Raw genomic sequence first — 23,495 nt, 5'->3', positions numbered from 1 at the left:
AAGTCATTTAAAAGACATTTATGCACATCAGTCATTACCTTTTTATTGTCTCTTTGAAATTAAAAGTTTGAACTCTTTAAATCTCTTATTATAAGATGTTTTATCCAGTCTATTAAATATTTTCTGTGATTTTTATTGAACTCACTTCAATTTTACAATGTTCTCTTAAAACTGACTCTGTCTGAACTACAAAGTACTGTTGTACCGATCTCACGGTCAGAGAGAAAAAGTCCTCTGATCTGTAGGCATAGCCTTACCCTATATGATGTAAATGTCGTATGATTCAAATGGCTTTGTATGATGTCCTTTCTTCATAGCTGTTTACTCATCAGTAATTTTATGATCAGTGTTGTGTTGATTTTCAGGTGATTAAAAAAATATTTGATGCACAGGACCAACCATCAGTCCCTGCAGAACCCCTCTCTGAAAGCTCCTTCCTTTGTTAATTACTTTTTTGAGATGCTTTGGTTAACAAGTTCATAAACTACTCATCTTGTGCCCCTTGAGAAGGTACAGTATTTTACAACCAGGCACTAAATCAAAACACCTCAGAAAGGCACACTTACATAGCCACTACCAAAACCTTAACAACAGTTAACCTACTGCTATTCTAAGAATACCACTTACAAAGCTGATGAATTTTCTCTTAGTCAGTACTGCGGGTGTGCTCTCTAAAGCACGTAAATTGGCTCAAGCACAGCTCATTGAAGGATTAGAGCCTCTGTTATTTGCTACCTATAATGAATACAGCAAATGAATCAACAGGCTTTCATAGAAAATAGAACATGCGTAGCAAAACTGGTATTTTAATGTAGAAAAAATTCATCTGAAAGATACAGTTTGTAATTTTTTTATTGTTTTATATTTAGGAATCTTAGTAATGGGTCAAAGTCACGCTTTGGGGTTATGTAAACAGAGCAAAAGGACAGTCTTTTGCTCTCATATGTGATATGAAGAAATGGATAAAAACAGATTGGAATTTTGTATTCATAGTAAATTGATTAATTACTTGGTCTGAAAGGGTTTGACTCACATTTTAAACCTTATCACTTTACATTTTCTTGCTTTTTCAGTGCACAGAATTTTTAGCCATTTATTACAAATGAAAATTTGAGCCATAGTGCTAGTTTCACATGCATTAACTAGGGATGAGTACCTACGATGGGAGACCTTTTCCAGGGGATTCACCTATTGAATTACTTTTGAAACAACATGCTACATGTCAAGATTGACTGTCAAGAACAAAGATTTTTCAAAGCATACATTCTGTATTAAATCCAGACAGGTTTCTGGCTTCCAAAACAACCTTGTGGAGAAGGCGAGATTATACTGAAAAATGTAGGTTCTAAAAGAAATGAAATCAATCAGTAGTTATTCCAATATGAATATTTCCAGAAAATTATTGTCCATTTTAATGTGTTTAACACAAGCCATGTTCAGTCTTAAAAGGTCAAATTCCAATATTGTGTGTAACACGAATGTGGAAGTTGTCTAGCTGGGAACTTTGCTTAGAATAATTCACCAATGTAGACATATGAAATCCAAGTTATTTCACATTTCTTTCATGGTGTTGATCATATAACCTCCAAAAGGAAAGTACAGTATGAAGATCAATCCATACAGACAATGTATCAACTACCAGAGATAAACTCATAGACTCAAGCACATGTCTTCAGTTCAGACATATCACTGCAATAGCAAATAAAGTCTTATATGAACACTTTTCCTATTATATTTGGCTACACATCTTAACGCCAGCAGCCACCTGAAATAGTGGTAACTGTCACTGGTACCAAAAAAAGAGGAACTGGGTAGCTTACACTCAACATGTCCAGATAATGGAGCTCAAATAAAAACAAGTGGAGGACATGAGAACTCAGAACCACTCTTATTGCAAGCTGGCAGCATAGCAAGACAAAGACCATCACAACAAGAAAACAATATTTCCTAAGTATTACTCTCCTAACCTCCAAGTCTAGTGATCATTTCACAGAAAAGATGTTCAATGAAGAGAGAAAGATCCAGTGCTGCCTGTGACCAGACCAGCAGTGCAACCTTATAAGGAGGCTGAAGAACATACTCACAATTACTTCCAAAAGGAAAACATTTTAGTAAGCAAAAGGTGATCTGTAAGATGAAATATTTACTTCGATTTTTACAAACTAGTAAAATGAGTGATACTTTGTATAAATTTTGAAAGCTGTTATTCTTAGACAACCACAGAAATGTATCAATTGAATACGGTATTTTGTGGTTATTACTGCTCTTTGATGAAAACATGGTTTTCAACCTGATAGTTACTTTAGGCATTATAGCTTTTAAATCCACGTCTTCCACAAGAAGAATAAGATTTCACCAGTGATATGGGCTTTTCACACTGATTTGCTACTTATACAGATGCCTGAAGAGTCTTTTTTTTGGAGACTGTTATCCTGAAATTCTGAGTCCTATTGATTTTAGAAAAGCTTTGGGTTTTCCTTCCCCTCCCCCTCCTTCCCCAAAATATCCTCCAAAAAAATTATCCTTGTTTCAGCGACACATTTTTGGCTGCAACATCTTCAGTAGCCTTGCAAGGCTGTCAGGATATACCTCACTTGGCTGTGTAAAATCAGTCATCTGAAATTTAAATACGGTATATTAAGTAGCACATATCTGCCATTGAATTTCACTATTTCCTTTCTTCCATCCTGAACTGTCATTAGAACAAATCGCTGTATGTTTCACGTAAACTGCTATGATTCTGTATATAAAATCAACTCTTCTGACCCAAGAGGTGGTTCAGCAAAGGCTAGACAAAGCTTGAAATGTACAAAGCTTATTATTACTGCTTTCTTTAGCAGTAACGGCCTCCACAAGAGTTGTAATAACTCAGTGACAGACTTCTTCATGGCCTGTAGACTTTGATACTTCTATTCTCCACTGCATATAATAAATACTGTTTTTAAATTGGTTCTATGCTCATTTGTGCATTAAATCCAGAGTGCAAAATTAACAATATCTTACTACCTTGTTGTGCTGATTAGACTGGATAGTAATGAGTGCTTTTAGAATTATTAGGTAATTATAATGATGCAAGATGATCCTTTTTTTTTTTTTTTTTTTGAACACAAATATGTCAATTAAATATATATGGGGCAAATACCATTTCTCTCAAACATTACAAGATTTTCTTGAAGCAAAGTCACAAATTGGAAACCCCATTCTAAGAAAGAAAGGACACAGAAGATAAAAGAGTTGGAAATTCAACTGAGTAGGTAAAAAGATGCAGTCAGTTATCTTTTTAATGTAAGCCAACTATAGATCTGCATTTGATATGTAACATTCATGATAAAATGAATTGAAACATAGCTTAAATTTGAATAACTTGTTGAAACTACCTTCTTATTGCCGTAGCTGTAAATCAAATCTAAAATCAACCAAAGTTTTTTTTCTCTTTTTTTTTTAATCTCACTGATACTTTATTGAAATTAATAGATTACCTCTCATCAAAGGTATGTTTCATTTTGTGCCATCATTTCTCTAGAGATGCTTTCTATCAAGTTGCTTCATTAATCTCTCACTGATGTGGGGTTCTTATCTTCCACTTCTTTCCAGTCTCACTTTGCTAACTCTTTGCAGCTGTAACCTAAGAATGTTTCTCATGTAAAATGTGATCTCGATTCATATAGCTCCTGCTGATTAAACCCAAGTCAGAACTATTGCTTTTGATTTTCTTGCTCTGTGACCATATTAAAAGTCAGCCTACTGCTGCCATGTTGGAAAGAATTTATAATTCTCTTGCCTCTTCAGTTTCATGGGTAATATTCTGCCCATAATGCATAAAAAGGAGATGAAAAGTGACAAACATGCGATGCCCAAGATATGAAAACACGATTAGCAAAATAATTGACAGATAAATGCTTTTATAGGAAAGATGTTCTAACTAATCCTATGACATAATTTACTACTAATTAATTTATATTAACAAAATGCAACATAACCATTTACAATTATAGCATATTGATATTCAAATATTTAATTATTTCAGGATTGCTGACGTAGGTAAGTATTAAAGAAATAAGAACTAACATTCTACAATTTTCAAATTTTATATGAAAAAAACTGACACTAAAAATGCATATAGTGCATATAATTTTGTTAATTTCACTGTTGAAAAGCATAACTAATTGGATTAATTGATTGTTATGTTGGAATCCTCTTTCACAATTACAGTTATCTACACTTTTTTCATTGCATAAATTTTAGAATCACCAGAATGTAATTTGATCTCCTTTTATTAGGTCTATTTTACATGTCCTCACCCCTTCCATTCAGAGGTTAGAAATGTTAAGGTATATATATAAGGTATATATAACACTGTTAACGCAGTTCTTTAAGAAAATGGCAAGCATTACCTTTATTAAGTCGGACTTTGGGAAAGCACCAAGCTTTAACAGGGGGATAAATATGATTAAATCAACACTCAGGAACTGAAGTATTCCACTTTATTCAGATTCCTAAATATTGCCTATAATGGCACTAGCAGATACCAGGTAGATAGATACTGGAAATTTTCCCATGTATCATCAGATTGACTAGAATTGCATTTTTAATGGTATTTCTGATTGAAAGCTGGTAAGAGATGGAGTTATAATGAGAAAAGAATGTCTAATAGAGCCTTAATTAGCATGTAATCCTGCATCCGTGCTTACTACGAAAGCTAATGCTTAATATCAGGAATCATAGCATCCCTGACCCATTAGTCCCTAAGGGTTGAAACTCTATGGTAGTCGAACAGTTTACTGTAGAAACAAATAGTCTCTCTAGCACATATTTGTATTTTTCTAGATTTGCAGCTGTAAATTATCAGAGTTCCAGCAAAACATGTAAGTAGGAATGCTAAGAACTCATGGGTGAGTCATTTTGAAAATATCTGTTTTCAGAGAACCCTGAAAACTTCTTCACCATTCTACTCAGAATGCTTTCGGCATTTGGAGGTATCACTTCTCAAGATAAATCTGCATGCGTTTTCTATACTACTGTGTATTTTGTTATACTGAGGAGCTAAGAACTTCAAAATTTGTTACTGACTTAAAATGGTAGGGTAGGATTCTAGAGCGTATAGTTAGGTGTTTCCACTGTCTTAAGGTCTTGTAGGCATCACATACATGTAGAGAAAGAAATGTATTGAAGTGCAGCCCAATCCTGTAAATGCTTCTGGCGTGTTTCAAAATATATTAGTCTGGTACAACTGAATTAAAGCATAGAATATTGCTACTGTACTGAATAAAAGTTTTCAGACATTTCAGTCATTCATAAATTTGTTCTTAGCATCTCTGAGAAAAACAGATACAATTATTTCCCCTCGTTCCTGCTTTGCATTTTTAATGGAAAGACAATATGCTCGTGTCTTGATGTTGAAATAGTATAGTCATATATTTAAAAAATAATGCAGTGTGAACGTGATCATAATGCAAAGCTTGTGTTATCCTTTCAATATAGACACAGAGCTGACCTTTTTTCATGTATGAGCAAACTGAAAATAAGGAAATTTAGAATATACTAACTTTGTGACAACTATGATTAATAAGGTGTGCAATTTGTTGATTCAGGAAATATTTTCTGAATATTCCTCTGTAGTAGTACACTCAAAATATTATTTTATTAAAAAATCTTATTGCTAATTTAAATCAACAGTATTTTCTATTTATTTTTTTTCTTAATTCAGTATTTTTAATTCTAGTTGGTTTGGGACGAAGACGTTGTCCATCTACAGTTGTTTCCTCCACCAATTAAATTATTACGTATTGCTTAAAAATCAAATTGTTGGGTTTTTTTTCTTCCTCAAGAGAGAAGAACAAAGCAGAATAGCTTTTAAATTATTATTTTATTTTATTTTAAATTGTTATGAGTTTTAAGTAACAGTTGTAATTCAAGGCAAAGCTTGGCTTTTTAGAGAGCATTCTCCAATTTTATTTGCAAAAGTGTTCTGCAGACTGAATAATCTGAGCAATTGACCCGTGACTGACTGCTGGAGTTAAAATTACAAATAGTATGCCCAGAGTTCTGATGAGGGGGACTATATATTCAATAATTCTCTGTCTAAAAAAGCATGTATAAACATTTATGTTCTATTTTTCCAGAGCTGATTGCTTTATTGATTCACATTGTTGCTCCTTCTTTAAAGCACTGCATGATTTACGTCCCTAGAAAAAGAGGTGGTGATGGTTTTTTGAGAGACTCATAAGTGTCTTTGTAAATACCCCCTTAAGTTTAAAAAAAAATAAAAAATTAAAAAACTCCTTAATAGGTTTCATGGATTTCTTCTCTGACTCTATATAATGTTCAGACATTGTTGTGTAACCTGATATAGCCTAAAACACTAAGGAAGAATCCAGACCATATCATTAAGATCTTTGTAGTTTGTTCTGTAATAGGGCTATAATTTTCTTATACTCTAGATATTCTCCTTCACTCCTATACTCTTCTGGTTGGTAAAAGGTTCAAATAATCACTTTCTGTTTCTCTCTTTGTAAAAGCCATGTTAGTATACAACATAAGTACTAAAAATATTTACAAGGTTTACTGACAAGAACTATATCAGGCAGAAAAGATACAGTAATATTGCTGTGTAACTTCATTAGAAACAGAAATTCTGACAAACACCTTATTCACCAGTTCAAATAAGTGGAAAGCTGCATTTCCTGAGGAAGAGAAAGTATAATTAATGCAGTACAATGCCCATTCCATGCTGACATACCCAATACTGGAAATCTGAATTTTTATACTGTCTGAACACACAATATTTTCTAGGAGTAATTATCACTGAAGTCCAAAATATATTATGTAGCCAAAAAGGACATAATTAATGTAAATTATAATAGTAAGTTACTTCTTTGAAGCACCATCTTGAAATTTTGGGGAACTGTTTCAGCTTGAAAAATTACAAATTCAAAATATGGAAATGTAGAAAAAAATATTATGTCACATGTATCTGTTTTGATCCTCTCACCCATGATTACAGGGGCAATCTAAGAGGAAATATATTCTGAGCAACATACATTAATTAATTTAAATTTAACTGGTGCCAGGAGCAATTCTTGGGGGAAAAAATAAGTGACAGACGGAAAATGCTAGAGTATAAATATAAGTAGACACAATTTAAAATGCATTTATATGTGATCTCAATTCTATTTTTCCATTAATAATGTCTTGCTGCTTTGCCTGAAGTGATAATTATTTCATTTAAATAGAGCATCTGAAGATATACTCTAAGACCAAGTAACCAGAGAGATAGTAAATGGTAAATGTGGCTTTTGGTCTCTTTCAAAGGGCTCCCGTCAGCACTGGAACTACACCTATTTGAAAATGATGCATCCAAAGAAGAACTCCACATCTGTGGGTGTCGCAGAGTCCAACAAGAGTTTATACATTTACAGTATTACATTAAATATTTTCTTGGAATAAACAACAAAGAAACAAATTTGAAAAGCTTGCCTTATGCTATTCCAATCAAAATCCTTGGCAAAAAAAATCACCAAATATTTCAGGAAAACCCATTAACTGCTGTTAAGGTCCACATTCTGCTTATCTGTTGGTGTCTTTTTAACTTAAGGGGCATGTCCACAAAAACCTTTTTTTTTGGTTATTCTTCCTTTTCAGAAAAAATGGCGAGTGCAGCCATAAGATAACTGTGATGGATAAAATCTTTTTTTTATTGTTTATTCTGTATTTCTGTTCTCTTGAGGGGGTAAGAGGGTTTGGTTTTGGGGGTGGTTTTTGTGGGGTTTTGTTTTTGTTTTCCAGAAAAGTGGAAGAGGTAGTAGACACTGAAATGAGGGACAAATCGCTCTTTCTTTGGAGGAATTACTAAGCTTGCTTAGTAGGCACATTTCTGACTACAAGGTTCAACTTGTCAGGAAGACACAGAATGCAGCTGGGAACCTGCGGGTTATAAAAAGACTGAGAAGTGGCACTGAGAAAAATGGAGCAGGCAAGTGATGTTAGAGATATGACCAAAAGTTTAGGGAACAAAGCAACTTAAAATGTCATTCAGTTAACTGGTATCAAGCCTATAAGCAGGAAATTGCTGGGAAGAACAAAGCAGGTGAGGAATTTTGTTTATTTTTTTGTTGTACTTATTTGCTTTGAGTTATTTTTTAAGTCAGAAAGATTAATTTTTTTTTTAATTATTCTAATAAAATTTGGGGTTTCTTCTTTAAATGTCTTTTGGTCTGTAATTCACTACAAAAAATGTTATAGGTTTATTCTCTTCAAAGCTTTGGTTGACTGGAGGCCTTGTCAAAGTGAGAGAGTGAACATTTTACAAGAGGGAAGGCAGGAGGTAAAGAATTGTTATAAATGCTTCAAAGTGAGAAAAATTACTAGATAGTTGCCACATAGTTTAATACTGGGCGCCCTTGTTTGTCATTATGATTAATGGCTTGGGTGACAGTACAGAAGATATACAAGTGGTAGGATTTAGACTGTTGTAAAAAATCCTGTAGTGAAATACAGAATCTCACTCTGTACAAATCTGAGTGACAGAAAAACACACATGTTTGTAGGTGACCATGGATGCCTCGTCATATGTGTGCACACACACCTCATGTAGATAAATGGAAAGTGCTGCAGGTGGGCATTTTTATTCTAAGCAACTATGCATTACATTTACATTAACAATAAAGAACTGCAGCCAATGCAACATACTAATCTCAAGGCAGTCAAATCTCTATTGCTTGAAGTCATATCAGTATGTAATGTCTTAATTTGAATGTCTTATGTCTGAATTCTCCAATTCAGACATAAGCCATAGTATTGATGCAGAGTTGCTAATATAATTATCTCTTCACTGTGGTATGAAGAACAGTCTATATGACCATTAGAGCTTATGGACTTATAATTTAATACTTAGACGGGTTCATGAATAATGGCACCAGTTAGCAAATTTGAAAACTATTTTATCCCTCAGAACTTGCCCTTGTTAGATATTACAGGAGTCCCAATGAGGTTGTGTAAATTTTCAAACAGGCTTTATTGGAATCCTTGGTTTGCTGACAAATTATAGATTTTATATTATATACATGACACTTTCTTTGGTTGGCAGAGCTCTAGCGAGTGCACAGTTTGCATCTAACTTTCCCTGCAAAGATCAGCTTTGACAGTAGGCAACGTACTGTGTAAACTACATGCCAGACTTGAGTTATACAGAGATACACCCCCACACATACCCCTATGCCCATCATCACGTAGGTGGGAAATGGTTGGGTCAACGACTGACCAAATTGTTATCAAACTCATCTGTACTTAGAACAGACCTGTAGGCACCTACATTTTGCAGAGACTGACTTCTGTCAATAACCTATTTTAAATACTTAAATTGGAGATCTGAGTTTCATTACAGCGCTCCTAGTTTCAGAGCAATGTTCCCTGGGAAGTTGCCAAGAGGGTTGAAAGGTAAGGTTAAGGACATATTGGGTGTTAAATCGATGCTAAAACCTTCAGAGAATTCACCGGTTACAAAATATACGCAGTTTTAACCCAAGAAAATAATTTGGTACTTATGTAACACATATGTACTTATCCAAGAGGTATCCAAATCAGCTTTTTTTATATCACATATTAGTAATAAAATTCTCAAAATATTGAAACGTATTTCAGAAATTTGTATTTACTTTGAACTAAATGTCAGCACTACTAGTGACATTTATATATCTATATGAGTATCTTTGGTACCTGTAAGTGATATGTTTGTGTTGCCATTTCTGTCCTGTTAACGCGTAGCGTTTCCGACGAATATTAAATTTGGAGCTACCTCTTGTTTGGTCAGGCACACCACATCGAGGCTTCTTCATCCAGCTGCAAGAAACAGCAGCACATAGTTAAAGCAACATGAAAGAAAAATAATAACCACTGCACCAAACAGATAAAAACATCATACTTTTTTGAAGTTACAGTATTATCAATTTCATGTCTACATGCAACAATGACTAACAAAAGGAACAGTCATCTCACCAGATGTACAGTTTGTGGTACTTCCTTGCATCCCATGACATTCAGAAACCAATTTCTTTGCTGTTATTTTTCCTGAGTTTCTTTTGTTACAACCTCTGAACAAAGACTTCACAACTGGACAAGTCTTCCACAGTCAATAATTAATTCTGATTCATTCCAGGTAATTATGATCTGTATTACTAGCTTGCTTGCTGAAGCACACTAGTATATTCACAAAGATTTAGTCAAAATCACTAGTTCCTAAATTATTTTTTGTATTCTGTGATTCTTCTCTTTTGTCTCATTGTCGTGATATTTAAACAAGCCTTGAGTGTTTTTAATCAAAGACCCCAGCCAACTGCCAGAATTCTTTTTTTTTTTATTTAAGATGCTGAAACTGCTAATGATACTATTAAGCTCTTCTGTCTTACTCTCTTTCCACACAATGAAGATTATCTGATTGCAACTCTAAGCTCCTAGTGGAGATACTTAACTCTAGAATTCTGCGTAAGAATATTTAATGCACTGCACAAAATCAAGCTGAAAACGTCTAAATCACAAACAAAAATGACCACTGCAGCAGCACCAGGCTTTCCACAGAAGTGCTCCATTTTTACAGCAGCCTTCAATATTTCAATGTTTTCGAATATTTCAAAAACTTCAAATTTGTCAGCTTTCCAGATATGTCAAAATTAGGATGATACCTAATTCAAAAGCATGAGTTCAACAGCAGTGTCATCAAACTGTTTCTCACTTGTAGTGTAAGGGGTTATTTAGTTTGAGTAAAAGTGAACAAAATTCAGCTGAAGTTATTCTGAGATGAATGACTGCAGAACAATTTACCTTCAGGAAGCTAGTAGGATTAAAGACATTTACTGCATAAGTAAAAGGCTTTTCCAGTTCATTTGACTTTATTTCTATCATGCCAAATAATTACTGATGTAAATGCTATAGTATTCTGATGGCATTTACCACAAGAGTAGACATACCCTATATTCAGGCTTGCATGAATGCATTTCTGACCATTAAACTGGCGTTTAAGCGTTGTTTCATAAATAAACATACTCATAGCAGCTGTTTGTATGTATGACTGGATGACAGAAAAGTCATTTGAAATGTCATCTCAGAATGTAGACTCCTTTTAAACATGTGCAGGTAACAAAAACTCAAAAAAAAACCCAACCAGCCAAACATCTTTCATCTTTTCCAGTAGATATTCTTAGTTCAATATATGCAAAATGAAGAAAACCACCTTGTTTCGTTCAAAAGAAGACATGGAATATTTGCAATACAAAGGAGTACTCTCTGTGTGTGTGTCTAAAAAAGCCTACACTATCTAATGAAATTATTGATTTTTCAGTTCTGTACTCAAGGAATGAGATGTGCATTGTAAGTTTTACACCTACTAATACAAGAGAAACCATATTGCATACTGAATGAATTTTTAGAGATGGGCTAATCCAGTCAAAATCAGCTACACTCATTTTCATAAATCCGTGTGAAGAGGTTTAAAAGTACAGCCAGACTTATAACACTTCATATATGCTGTAGCTATGGATATGTAGTAAACTATTGTTTAAATGCACAAGTAGGAGTTAAGCTCGCTAGCCTGTGGGAAAATACAAAATTTTAGTGATAGCACCAAGATGGCATTGCACCCCACTTGCACTGAGAAAGACTATTGAAGTGCCGGCAAAAACTTTGATGGATGACACATCCATCAAGCAGTACAAGTAGGGAAGTCAAAACTTATGAATTTGACTGCCTGAACTGAGGACACTGAGCTCATAGTTACCTGTTTCAAATAAGAAACACAGGATGATTTGCTCTACTTTCTGGTCAGAATAATTGCAAACTATGAGTGGAACATAAACCAGTTGACTATTATTTGTATTTTCAAGGAAGACAATCTTCTCTCCCTAGTGTCTGCAAAGACAATACTACAAAATCTAAAAAATTTTACCCCACTAGTATTTGCTGAAACATCCTGCAACTTTCCTTCAGGTTCTTCTATTTTTTAAAAAAGAAGTGTCAATTCAACAAAGTAGACATTAGTGATTTCTGGGATGAAATATTATTGAAAAGTTTAATTTGTTTTAATAATAAAAGAAAATGAAGCAAACAAGCAGATCTTTGTTACAGACCAAAGGGCAGTTCTATTCCTCTTAGTAAAGTGATATCATATTTCCACTTCGGCAAATGAGATTAGAATTGGCTCAGACCTCAGAAAACTTTTAGACATGTTGTCAGCAACACTTTTTTGCAGTGCGTGTTAGATCAGCATGCAGTTACCATGCATTTTAATGACAGGTTATATCTAAATTATGCTGTTGAAACTGCACACACACATTGCAGAAAAAGACATATACGTAACAAAAGATCAGTGTTCTCACCTTAAGGTGATATCACTACATCAAAAGAAAGAAGCAAGGAATAAAGCAAAAACAAATCACTATTATATTTTGTTAGAAACACTGTACAAAAAATGGCAGGGTCTTGTATAAAGTCTATAATGTATCACTTATATTTGTATTGTTTCAAGGTCAATGACTTTAAACCAATTGAATTAGGCCTCCTCCCCCCAAACAAAGTTTCAATTATTTAGCTTAACTGATGGAGACCTGTCTTAATAACAGGGTTGTCTCACTGGCAAGCCAGGGGCAGATAAGTGTAAATATTCCAAGTTGTGAATTTAAAAATTAATCTTCAAAGCTGTTATTGAAATAATGTCTCATGTTACGTCAAAGGTTCAATATTCTTACAGAACATAATGTTAGCATAAAATGTTTTACACTTAAGATTTAATACAAAAAGTCAAGAACAGTAGGTAGCATTGATTCAAAATTCAACATTGTATTATCTTACTAGAACTACTGACAATCCATTTTTAGCAAAACAAAACATAGCCCAAAATAACACGTTATGAAATTCAAGCAGTCACAATTTGTTCTTGCATTGATTTTGAAGTGGTATGTACCTATCAAGAACATTATTCTTGTATCCTTATTGGTTTGGATGGGCAGGGGATGTTCCATGTTGTCATGCTGTCTGGCCCATTAATGTTCTTACTGTTCTTACATAAGTACTGGGACTGTGCGTGTGAGCACACAATATAAATCCCAACATAAATCAATTTGTTGACCAACTTTCAGGAAATTCTCTTCATGTACAATTTAAGGAAAGATGCAATTTGCAGCTGAAGAGTTGGGCTATCATCAAAACTATCACCTAGATCTTAGCTGAGCTATGTTTAGCAGTCAGAATTTTTAACAAATTATTACATGGTTAGTATTGGAGTTCAGTATTTTCTAGCACAGCATAGAGGCAGAATGTTAACAACTTCTGGCACAGAAATTTTCCTTTTTTTCTGTAATACACTATAAATATTTTTTTAATCAGTAATTATTCTCACACTGACTGGAAGAAGACTTCTGTCAGTAGAAATCATTAATGCTCCTGACATTTGGGTATACTTCGTGTGTAATATGTTCTTCCATCTGGGGGGGAATTGACAAATAAAACATTAATTTCTATTTTCTTCCAAATATAGCTGCTTTAAACATAATACGATCAAGGTCTTCCATGTTCTTGATTGCTTGTTGGAGTTTAATTTTTTTTAAGTAATTGTCTTTCATTTTAAAAAGGTGCATACTGGTAATGACTTCGCCTCTCTTGCATCTGTTTGTTTCTGAACGTGTACAAATCTTTTATCCAACAGCCCCTCAAAATTAATATTTTATCAGTACTCAATAAAGAGGCTTAATTGTGACTAATGTACTCTGTCTGTAGACTATGTCACATCAAATTCCTCTCTTAGCTCCATTAGTTTGAATGTTGAGGAGCTATATATGTCAAGAGAATTAAAATAGTTTAGACTCACAGAAAATCTGAAAAGATTAAAATAAAAATATGCAGCAAAACTGTAATACTCTTCCAGTAGAGAGAGAGAGCTGAAACTGAGCTTCTCATAACAAAAGACAGTTGTCTAAACATATTTTGTTCTTTGGGGGTTAAGAGGAAGATTCTCATTCTGTCTGCTCACTTTCTTAAGCCTTCGGAAAAAAACTTCTGGTTTAACACAGAATCAAAACATTAACAAAAACTACCTTTGGTCAGATGACCCCCTCGTTTTTCCCTAATCAAAACTGCTGCTTAGGCTGTATAATGATTTTGTTGTTGTTGTTGTTGTTTGTTTTTTTTTGTTTTGTTTTGGTTTTGTTTCTTTGTCAAAGTTATAGCAAAAAAGGAAAATAAAAGGGAGAGTCCAGCTTCACTTAGTGCAACTTGACTTAGTGGCTGGAAAAACAATAGACATTTATTTAAGAAAACTACTGAATGGTACCCTTAAACTTCTTGTGAGGAGAGACAGACATGTTTTCTTGACATCTTTACTCTTCCCTACTCTGCTATTACAATACTTTACTGACCCTCCTCTAAGTAATAGGAAGCAGTCAGAGAGTGATATAAGATACTGTATTTCTGCCCTGGTACTGATGATGATGTGTCTGCAAGGCTTCTCGCTGAATGTTTCCTGAGGGTACAAGACCTTATGTATAGCTTTTGTACAAAAACACTAAAACATCAAAAAAAAACCCTCATCAAAATTTGTCATTCACTCTTAATCTGTGAATGATAATTAATATATAAAAAGCAGAGACCACACATAAATATGATTACACCTTAGTTAAGAACCTTAAAGTAAACTTGGTCAGAAGCTCATCTGAGACTTAAATTAAGTGCATTTGCCATTTATTTATAAAGGATGACATTAAAATAAAATAAATGTTTTGTTACTATTGCATAGATATTGTCAGCATCCTATACACAACCATTCTATCTGTATACCAAGAAATTTGTAATGTACTCCTTTAAACTGCAAGACATGTTTTGGAAATAAACATGTATAGCAGTTTTAAGAAAAGACAACAACTAGTTTTCTTCTACTTAGTAAATTTGGTTTTGGGATGTGAAAGACCAGGATGACAACAGCGAGTCCATTTTCAGTAGTCTCCTTTTTAATGAGCCATTGACTATGTTTGTTAACATATAAATGAATCACAGAAAATACTGTGGCATCCCATGTGAATGTCAGACACTATTTTCATCGGGTTTGCCATTGTCAGGATATTTGTGTTCATAGAACCATAGTATGATTTGGGTTGAAAGGGACCTTAAAGATCATCTAATTCAACCCCCCTGCCACGGGCAGGGACACCTTCCACTAGACCAAGTTGCTCAAAGCCCCATCCAACCTGGCCTTGAACATTTCCAGGGATGGACCACCAATACCTTCCTGGGCAACTTATTCCAGTGTCTCACCACCCTCACAGTAAAGAATTTCTTCATAACACCTAATCTAAATCTACCCTCTTTCAGTTTAAAACCATTACCCTCCATCGTATCACTACACTCCTTGATTAAGAGTCCTTCCCATCTTTCCTGTTGGCCCCCCTTAAAGAACTAGAAGGTTGCTGTAAGATGTCCCTGGAGCCTTCTCCTTTCCAGGCTAAACAACCCCAACTCTCTCAGCCTGTCTTCATAGGAGAGGTGCTCCAGCCCTCCGATCATCTTCATGGCCCTCCTCTGGACTTGATCCAACATGTGCACATCCTTCTTATGTTAGTGGCCCCAGAGTTGGATGCAGTAGTCCAGGTGGGGTCTCATAAGAGGGGAATAGAGGGGCAGAATTGTCTCCCTTGAACTGGTGGCCACACTTTTGATCCTTTGCAGCCCAGGATGTCATAGAATCATAGAATGGTTTAGGTTGGAAAGGACCTTGAAGATCATCAAGTTCCAACCCTCCTGACTGCCTTTCTGGGCTTAAGCACACATTGCCAGCTCATGTTGAGTTTCTTCTCCACCAACACCCCAAATTCTCCTCAGGGCTCCTCACAATCCATTCTCCACCCAGGCTGTGCTTTGGGATTGCTCCAACCCACGTGCAGGACCTTCCACTTGGCCTTGTTGAACTTCATGAGCTTTGCATGGCCCCAGCTCTCAAGCCTGTCAAGACTCCTCTGGAAGGCATCCCTTCCCTCCAGCATGTTGACTGCACCACATAGCTTGGTGTAAACTCATCACTGGTCTCCTCTGGACACCGAGCTATTGACCACAACTATTTTGCATGTGACCATCCAACCAATTCCTTATCCACCGAGTGGTCCATCTGTCAAATCCATGTCTTTCCAATTTAGAGATAAGGATTTTGTGTGGGACAGTGTCAAATGCTTTGCACAAGTCCAGGCAGATGATACCAGTTTCTCATCCCTTATCCAGCAATGCTGCAACCCTGTCATAGAAAGCCACCAAATTTGTCAGGCGCAATTTGCCTTTACTGAAGCTACGTTGACTGTCACTGATCTTCTCCCTATTTTCCATGTGTTTTAGTATAGTTTAGTATAGTTTCCAGGAGGATCTGCTCCATGAACTTGTCAGGCAAAGAAGTGAGACTGACTGGCCCTGGTTCAGAATGTCTCTCATATTTTTATACCATTATAATGATGTTTCTATCTACCACTCACTCTTCCTTATCCCCAGCAATAAGCATGCATCACACTTTTCAAACTACTTGGGAAACAAATTAAAAAATATAGCAGAAACAAGTGAATGGTGACTAGAAAGGGGAAGATGAACACTGTTCATATTTATGCATACCAAAATACTCATTGAGGGATTACATTTTATTCAGAGCAACAAAATCCCCCCAGGAGACTTTTGATGATGATGCTGCAGGACATTAATTCTCTGTTAATATCCCCAAAGTTTGTTCCTATCAAGTTACTGCTATAACTTCTTTTGTTTGTCCTTCTGAAGAAAAATAGGCATGTGTATTCTCTTCTTAAGACATGCTAGAGAAGCAGGTAAATCGTCACTCACAAGATGAGAACACATTGTTTTTATGAGGTTCCTGCTGTACTCTTCATTTTTAATCCCAGCATTGTATGTGATTATAACATATTAATCACAAGAAGCAAATGGTAAACTGTCATATATTTCTGGCCAAAAGAGAGTATATATACTTTCTGTGTAGATGAAAGGGAAAATTATTTCAAACATTTACAAAATACTGCCATAAATGAACAATTGGAAAAAAAAGAAAGCATCCTTTGTTATACAGTCATATCTCCCAAGAATATTCAGTGGTGTTAATTGATGGTAACTTGAGGCCATAGTTTATTTTAATGAGTTTATTTTTTTTCTCAACACTAATGCAAATGTGACGTCTTTAAAAATCAGTTCTGTTCCCAACTTGACGCAAGCTAACGCAACTCCAAATGTGTAAGTAAAGGCAGCATTCATCCAGCATGAGTTATACATATCTAAGAATTACCATGCTTCAATATATCTTTCTGTGTAGAAGAAAATCATGCATCAAAAGGTTTGGAAGACTCAGTATCCACCAGATCGTAAAATTAATGTTTCGAACTGCTGCACAGATGGATTCCTTGTCTCTTACATACCAGAAGAGAAGACGGCCTTACTGACATGCTGGCCAACAAGCCCAATTTAGCAAATATAAACCACTTCCCTTTGCAATTAAAGTTTTGATTTGGTTTTGGGTTTTTTTTTTTTTTTAAACTCACTAGCTCATACTCTAAACTAAGAGATGGCCTCCCCTTTTCCTTAAGTTACCACTTTCTAACTTCCCCGTACTGCTAACTGTGAACAGATTATTTTCCTTTTAGTGCAATATATTGCCTCTTACAAAGCTGCCACTAATGTGCCTTTAAAAAGCTGCTAGTGACAGATATAGCAGAGTTCTCCCCTTGAGGATCAGTCGTTGAAGCTGTATAAAGAGCGTAGTCTCTCCACCCTGCAGATTGGATCATAAACATACTTTTGAGCGTGGCTCTCTCACAAGAAGTTTACTGCTATTGCACTGCATGTTCTAAGGTCCTTTAAATTCCTAAACTGAGGGATGTGTGATCAACTCACCTCCCCTTAGGGCAGCCCTAAAATCTGCTTTGCTTTATTGCTTTTCAATGCAATAATGCATGTGCCAGTGGAATAAAATGATTTTTCCAATCCTGTCAGCATTTTGGGTAGCCTCTTTCCTAAACTCTAAATGATAGAAAAATCATTCATGTCAGCTACTTTACCAAAAAAGAATAATGAAACCCCACATTTGGTTAGGGCTGGAAAACAGCAAATGAAGGAGGATTATTCCCCCTGCCCCAAAAAAAGCATTTTAGAGAAGCAGTAGAAACATATTTCAAAGTAAATATTGGATATGTAGTGACAGTACTATTTTATTATTTTTCAAGCAAAGTAACTTTTTCTAACATCACAAGATAATCTTTATTGAATTTTAACTGGAATGAGTCCAACAAGCACTTCAAATCTTAATCCCAAATAAGTTTTCTTAATTGTGTGCAATTTTTATTTTTATTTTTTCATTTTACTGGCACATTTTAAAAAATTGGCATAGTATAGAGTTGTTTGGAAGTGTCTTTTAATAGCTCTGTTTCACAAAGTTTCTCTGTGTTCAGACTATCGGTAAAATCAGACGCTGCTGGCCTTACACAACTTCATCATTGCAAAGGGCATGCAATACCAATCCAATTTTACTGCATGTTAAAATGACCACACCTGGTCTTTTGTTACTGGAAACCATTAAATGAATGGACCAGTCGAGTGTGCTAAATTTTTTTTCAATGTGGATAAGGAAATTTGCGCTAGATTTTCCAGTAAGAAAAGACTCTTTCCACTGTGAAACATTTCCTGTATTTTTGCCAATTTTGAATAGGTTTCTCCACTTCCACATCGATAACCTTTTCGCCCTTTCTTTAGTTAACCTTGAAACATTTTCCTTACAGTCATCTGCCCAAAGGCAGACAACAGTTAGGCAGGTGATTACCTGCTACCGTGAAATACAGATGATGAAAGGAAAAAAAAAGGCAAGGAGAGAGAGAAACATATTAACTCCCCATCTGAAGCTGCAACACTATTTGGCTATCACGATCATCCTGCTTCATGTGTTATCAAGTTTTTCCAGTTCTATTTTACCCTGCTTGAAACAGAAAAGTCAAGAGCAGTTCAGTACTGGTTACTTACTCAATTGTGTTCCTGTCCACTTTTCCTGTCATATTAATGCCATAGAACTGCTGCATGGCAGCTATAGCTGATTGCATGGTTTCTGCAGAGCGCAACACCGACATTCGGGGGTCAGTTGGTGGTAGGTAGCCATACTTTTGTAACCATACCTGCAATGACAAGTGCAGTGGCTATTAAATAGAAATTAGAGGTAAGTAAAATGCTCCCTAGTAATTAGTTTTGTACCATATATAATGAAGCTTCTAATTCACCAAGCATAAATCCAGTTAGTTTGGGTTTTGGTTTTTATTTGCAGAGAAGAAATTCTTTGGGGCTTTTGTTGCATCTTCTTTATTAAAGATTCTGCTGTTTTAAGGCTTACAGTGTTTTCTACCCAGGAGCCAACTCTCTTTATTATCTGAAACTGCCTGCTTCAATTATTTATTTAATGTATTTGTTTATTTGAAGTTACAACTTAAGCACCTAACCGTGGCTCTAGGCACTTCAAGAATTTTTTAAAGCAGACAAAATATAAAATCTACAATATATGCCACATATAATTGACTGTCCACAGGGTACATGATAATATTCACCACCTACGATAACAAATCCACAATAGCTCTCACACAGTTACACTATATTGTTATCATCTCTCAAAGAATATGAAAGAGAGGGTGGGGAGACATTCAGCTTTACAAGAAGAGTATCAAAATCACATACTTATAGGCAAAGCAGGTGGCCAGGAGATAGTGAAGTAGCAGAGTTTGTCCCCACTTACAGTAAATTCCCTCATAAAAGGATCTTCCCTTTTAAATCAGGATGGATTTAATGCCAACTGTTTATGCTCTTAATTGTGTAGAAGTGAGAGGGAGAAGGCATGGTCCAAATAACTGAAAGCTTTATGGATTAAAGCCAGTACCTTAAGAACACCTGGAAAAACCCTCTGAAACATGCTGTCCTCTTGAGGCAATGTTTCATAAACAAGTAGATGCGATTATCTTAACATTTCTAAGCATTCTCAAAATACAAAGCATAGCATAAGAATTTGGAGGCAATGAGAGCACTGACACATCTTTAAAAATGCCTTAGCTTCTCATTTAAGGACTGGAACTACTCATTAGAATGAAAGGTATTGCCAATCTACAAGACAGATAAATTGTGTTGCTGTGGCTTCACTCCCCCCAGTAACAAAGTACTAGTGACCTCATGACTGTGATCTTCTTTTCTTTTAAAAAAATGAATTAATAGGTAAAAAAAAAACCCAAAACTGGCTCAGCTACCTCTTTCAAATGTATAACATCCCAGTTCATGGATTCTGAATCATTACATTAATGAATGTTATACACCCACTCTCCCCTTATAGTGGGTTGTGGGCTCTGTCTGCCTCATACAAGACTTCTGGGTTTTTTTATCTGTTTGTACACACTGTTTATACACAGCCTAACACCAAACTGCAATTTTCGGCCTGAAGTTAGCTTGCAGAGTCCACCTGATTCAGTTCCATAGCAGGTTAACCATATTGGTGGTGTACTCTTTTTTTGGACCCAGTGAAGAAAGTCAAGATGGATGAACTCCTTGCTGTGGTTCGCTTTACTAACACTGAACACTTACTATAGGTGAACACTGGCTCAGTGTAAATGAAAGATCAAACTGGCACTAAAAATAGGGGAAATCTTCAGGTTATGAGTTCAGATATTTCGTATTGAAACAGATTTATCTTCCCATAGTGCAGTTCAGACACAATCTCAACAATGTTTGTGAGCTCCACACAACAGGGAGATACAGTACAGATAGGATTTAGATCCAGCCTAACCTCTTTCACCTTCACACTATCTCTATACACACGAGCTGTTCAAAATAAGAACAAAATTTTAAGTGATAGGAAGATGCTCTTATTTCCAGTATAAATTAATTGCTACAATCAGTACCTACATCCAACTTTACATACTCCTCACTTGTTGCCCTTTCAGCTGCAAGGGTGAACTTAAGTTTGTGCTAGATTTGGGTCATCACAAAAATAATTTAGTTTTTGTGTTGCTTTGCACAGGAAGACTATTTTTCCTTCTATTATTGGAAGGCAGCTCTGAAAGGCCAGCTAGAGCTGGAAGGTTGGCAAGAGCAATGCAATACATGGAAACAAGACCATGGAAGTAAGAAAGAAGTTTGACACAGAGTGGGTTGATTTCAGTGTAGCATGCTGAGTCTCTTTGAATTAATAATATTTACAATGAGTGCATTTAAGAACTGGGTTATTTTGAGATTCATCTTCTCAGGCAGTGATATAAAAACAAGTGCTCAGACAGGGAAGAAAATAGTTCTGAGCAGCATGACACTGTCATCTAAAATGATGACACCTTCTTGCCACCTTCTCAGGATGAATTTGGTATGCAGACACAGAGCAGGGCTTTTCCTGAAGCTCTCTTTCAGGTGCTGAGGGCACAGAAAATTGCGTGGTATGCTTGTGCGGCCCTCCGTCACCACTCGAAATCATCCTCATTGTGGCATAACTGAATGAGAAAGAGGTAAGGGGTTACAAGTAACCAAATTTACCAGGAGCTAAACCTTTGTATATCCGAATTAGAAAAGCTATAAAGAGAGAGACAGAACAAATAGCTTGGGGAGCACTGCCCATGGGAGAAGGGGAGCAGAGAGGACAAACTGGAATCTAGCAGACTGCCACTGCAGACACAGAAAAGTAAAAGAGAAGTGGCTCAGAAAAAGCAGGAGAGGACAGTGTAGCCTTTCCCCTTCTAAACAGACTTAAATACAAGTTAAATACAGGATGCCTGGTAGTCACTCCCCATCACTGAATAAAGGAAGTAAACCACCTGGGTCTTCCCTCAGCCTTCAAAAGAGCAAGCAGAAGACACAGCCAACATACCAGAAAGTCAGATGACACTCTGAAAGCAAGTTTCCTTCTGTCAGAATTCAGGCAAATTGACCTCCAAGACTAATAACTGGTAATTGCTTGACAGCTAGTAGCATTTAGTGCTACCAAATGCTACTAGTGTTCTGTCCTTATGAGAACAGATCATTAAACAAGACAAAGAGAAAACAAATCTGGTTCCTGTTGCATTCCTCGGATTCCTCAGATTCCTCAGTTTTCTGTTAACAAATTTTGAAGGACCTTCACTTGGTCTGCCGTACCTGAAATATGCCCCTCAGATTCTATTTTGCATAGTCCAAATGCTGGGAACTATGGAGGAGAAGCTTAGCTTTAAAAAGTCTAGAATATACAGGTGGGTAAAACAACAAAGAGGAAAAAAAACAGAATGAGGCAGACACAGCAGCAGAACAACAGAAAACAATTTTCTCACAGCCTTGTATTTTTGAGGCAACCTATTAAAGAAATTATGGCCACAAGAATTTCCCCCTCCCCCTTTACTGAAATTAGATGTCTCTCTGCCTTAATGCACTTCAGCGACGACAATGCAGTGTTGGCGAGCCATCTGTCATCCTGAGGAACTCATCTGTCTTGGAACAAGGAAATAGTGAAGAAGATCCATCTAACATGTAATGTCTGGGATGCCAACAAAGACCCTTTGCACAGACTCCAAAATCAGTGATATGTCCCATTCCTTTATACAGTTTAGGAAGATAAAATACTGCTACTCCAAGTGAAGTTTTTGGGCAGGACTTTTTTTTTTGTCCTGCAGCAAAATGAAAGCCATGGCAACCTCTCATGGTAACCACAGAAACACACAGCTGGAAGACAATAGGCTCCACCACTTCCCTCTCTATTACAGTGCTTTGCTATCCTGCTGCTGTGAAGTTTGCTTTAGAGTTGAATCTCCCTCACTATAATTTAAGCCTGTAACTTCTCATTTTACTGGCTACGGATGAGGGGAACTGATTAGTCTTTTCCCCTATGCAGCATCCTTTTATGTATTTGAGCTCTCTTATGTGAGTCACTCTTCCTAGTTTTTTTTAAAATAAACTAAAGAAACTACGACCTTATTTCATTGTCTGCATTAACCTCCAGGAAACTAGAAGCTAAAATCCATCTTAAATAAGTATCTGTTTGCACTAGATTTGTATGTTAGTTCCCATTGTTAGCCTGTCAACAAACACCGGAGTTTAGCTGAAGCGTTAGAAGTAATTCAGAAGAACATGGACATCAAACACTTCATTTTGGAAAAAGAAAACCCAAACAAACAAACAGAAATAAAATTAGCCTAAAAATATTTTTTTCTCACTAATTGAACGTCAAGGCTTATGTCCTTTTTAACTACACATTTTTAAATTATAAAACAATGCTTTACTCACACTTTTTCCACCAGAAAAAATTTCTTCACCCTAATTCCACCTTCTCCTTTCATAATTGTGAGGAAAAAGATAAACAGAATCTTTTGGTGATGAAAGCTGTAGAGATGATAGGAGTTTGTTGGGGACCTGCCACTTCTGCAGGAGTCCATGGAACCTGTAAGTGCTCAGTACTGGAGCTATATCACCTTCCAGAATTTGGGTGACATCATTGACTAGATGCCTAA

The 23,495-nt window shown here is 35.9% G+C and overlaps 1 protein-coding gene across 1 annotated transcript in view; it reads right to left on the bottom strand.

Annotated features, from left to right (window-relative positions):
• The window catches only part of MMP16 (matrix metallopeptidase 16 (membrane-inserted)), a 185,901-nt gene that overhangs the window by 77,442 nt on the left and 84,964 nt on the right, over positions 1 to 23,495 (bottom strand). The window contains exons 2-3 of the mRNA XM_009891863.1: positions 19,027 to 19,175; positions 9,715 to 9,837 (exon numbers count right to left, since the gene is read on the bottom strand). Of these exons, the coding sequence (XP_009890165.1) occupies positions 9,715 to 9,837; positions 19,027 to 19,175 (272 nt within the window). The remainder of the gene's footprint in view (positions 1 to 9,714; positions 9,838 to 19,026; positions 19,176 to 23,495) is intronic.

Source organism: Charadrius vociferus, unplaced genomic scaffold (assembly GCF_000708025.1).
Source record: "Charadrius vociferus isolate BGI_N301 unplaced genomic scaffold, ASM70802v2 scaffold15, whole genome shotgun sequence".
Lineage (NCBI taxonomy): Eukaryota > Metazoa > Chordata > Aves > Charadriiformes > Charadriidae > Charadrius > Charadrius vociferus.
Note: the sequence above shows the minus strand (reverse complement) of the source record. Positions and strands in the feature narration are given on the sequence as shown.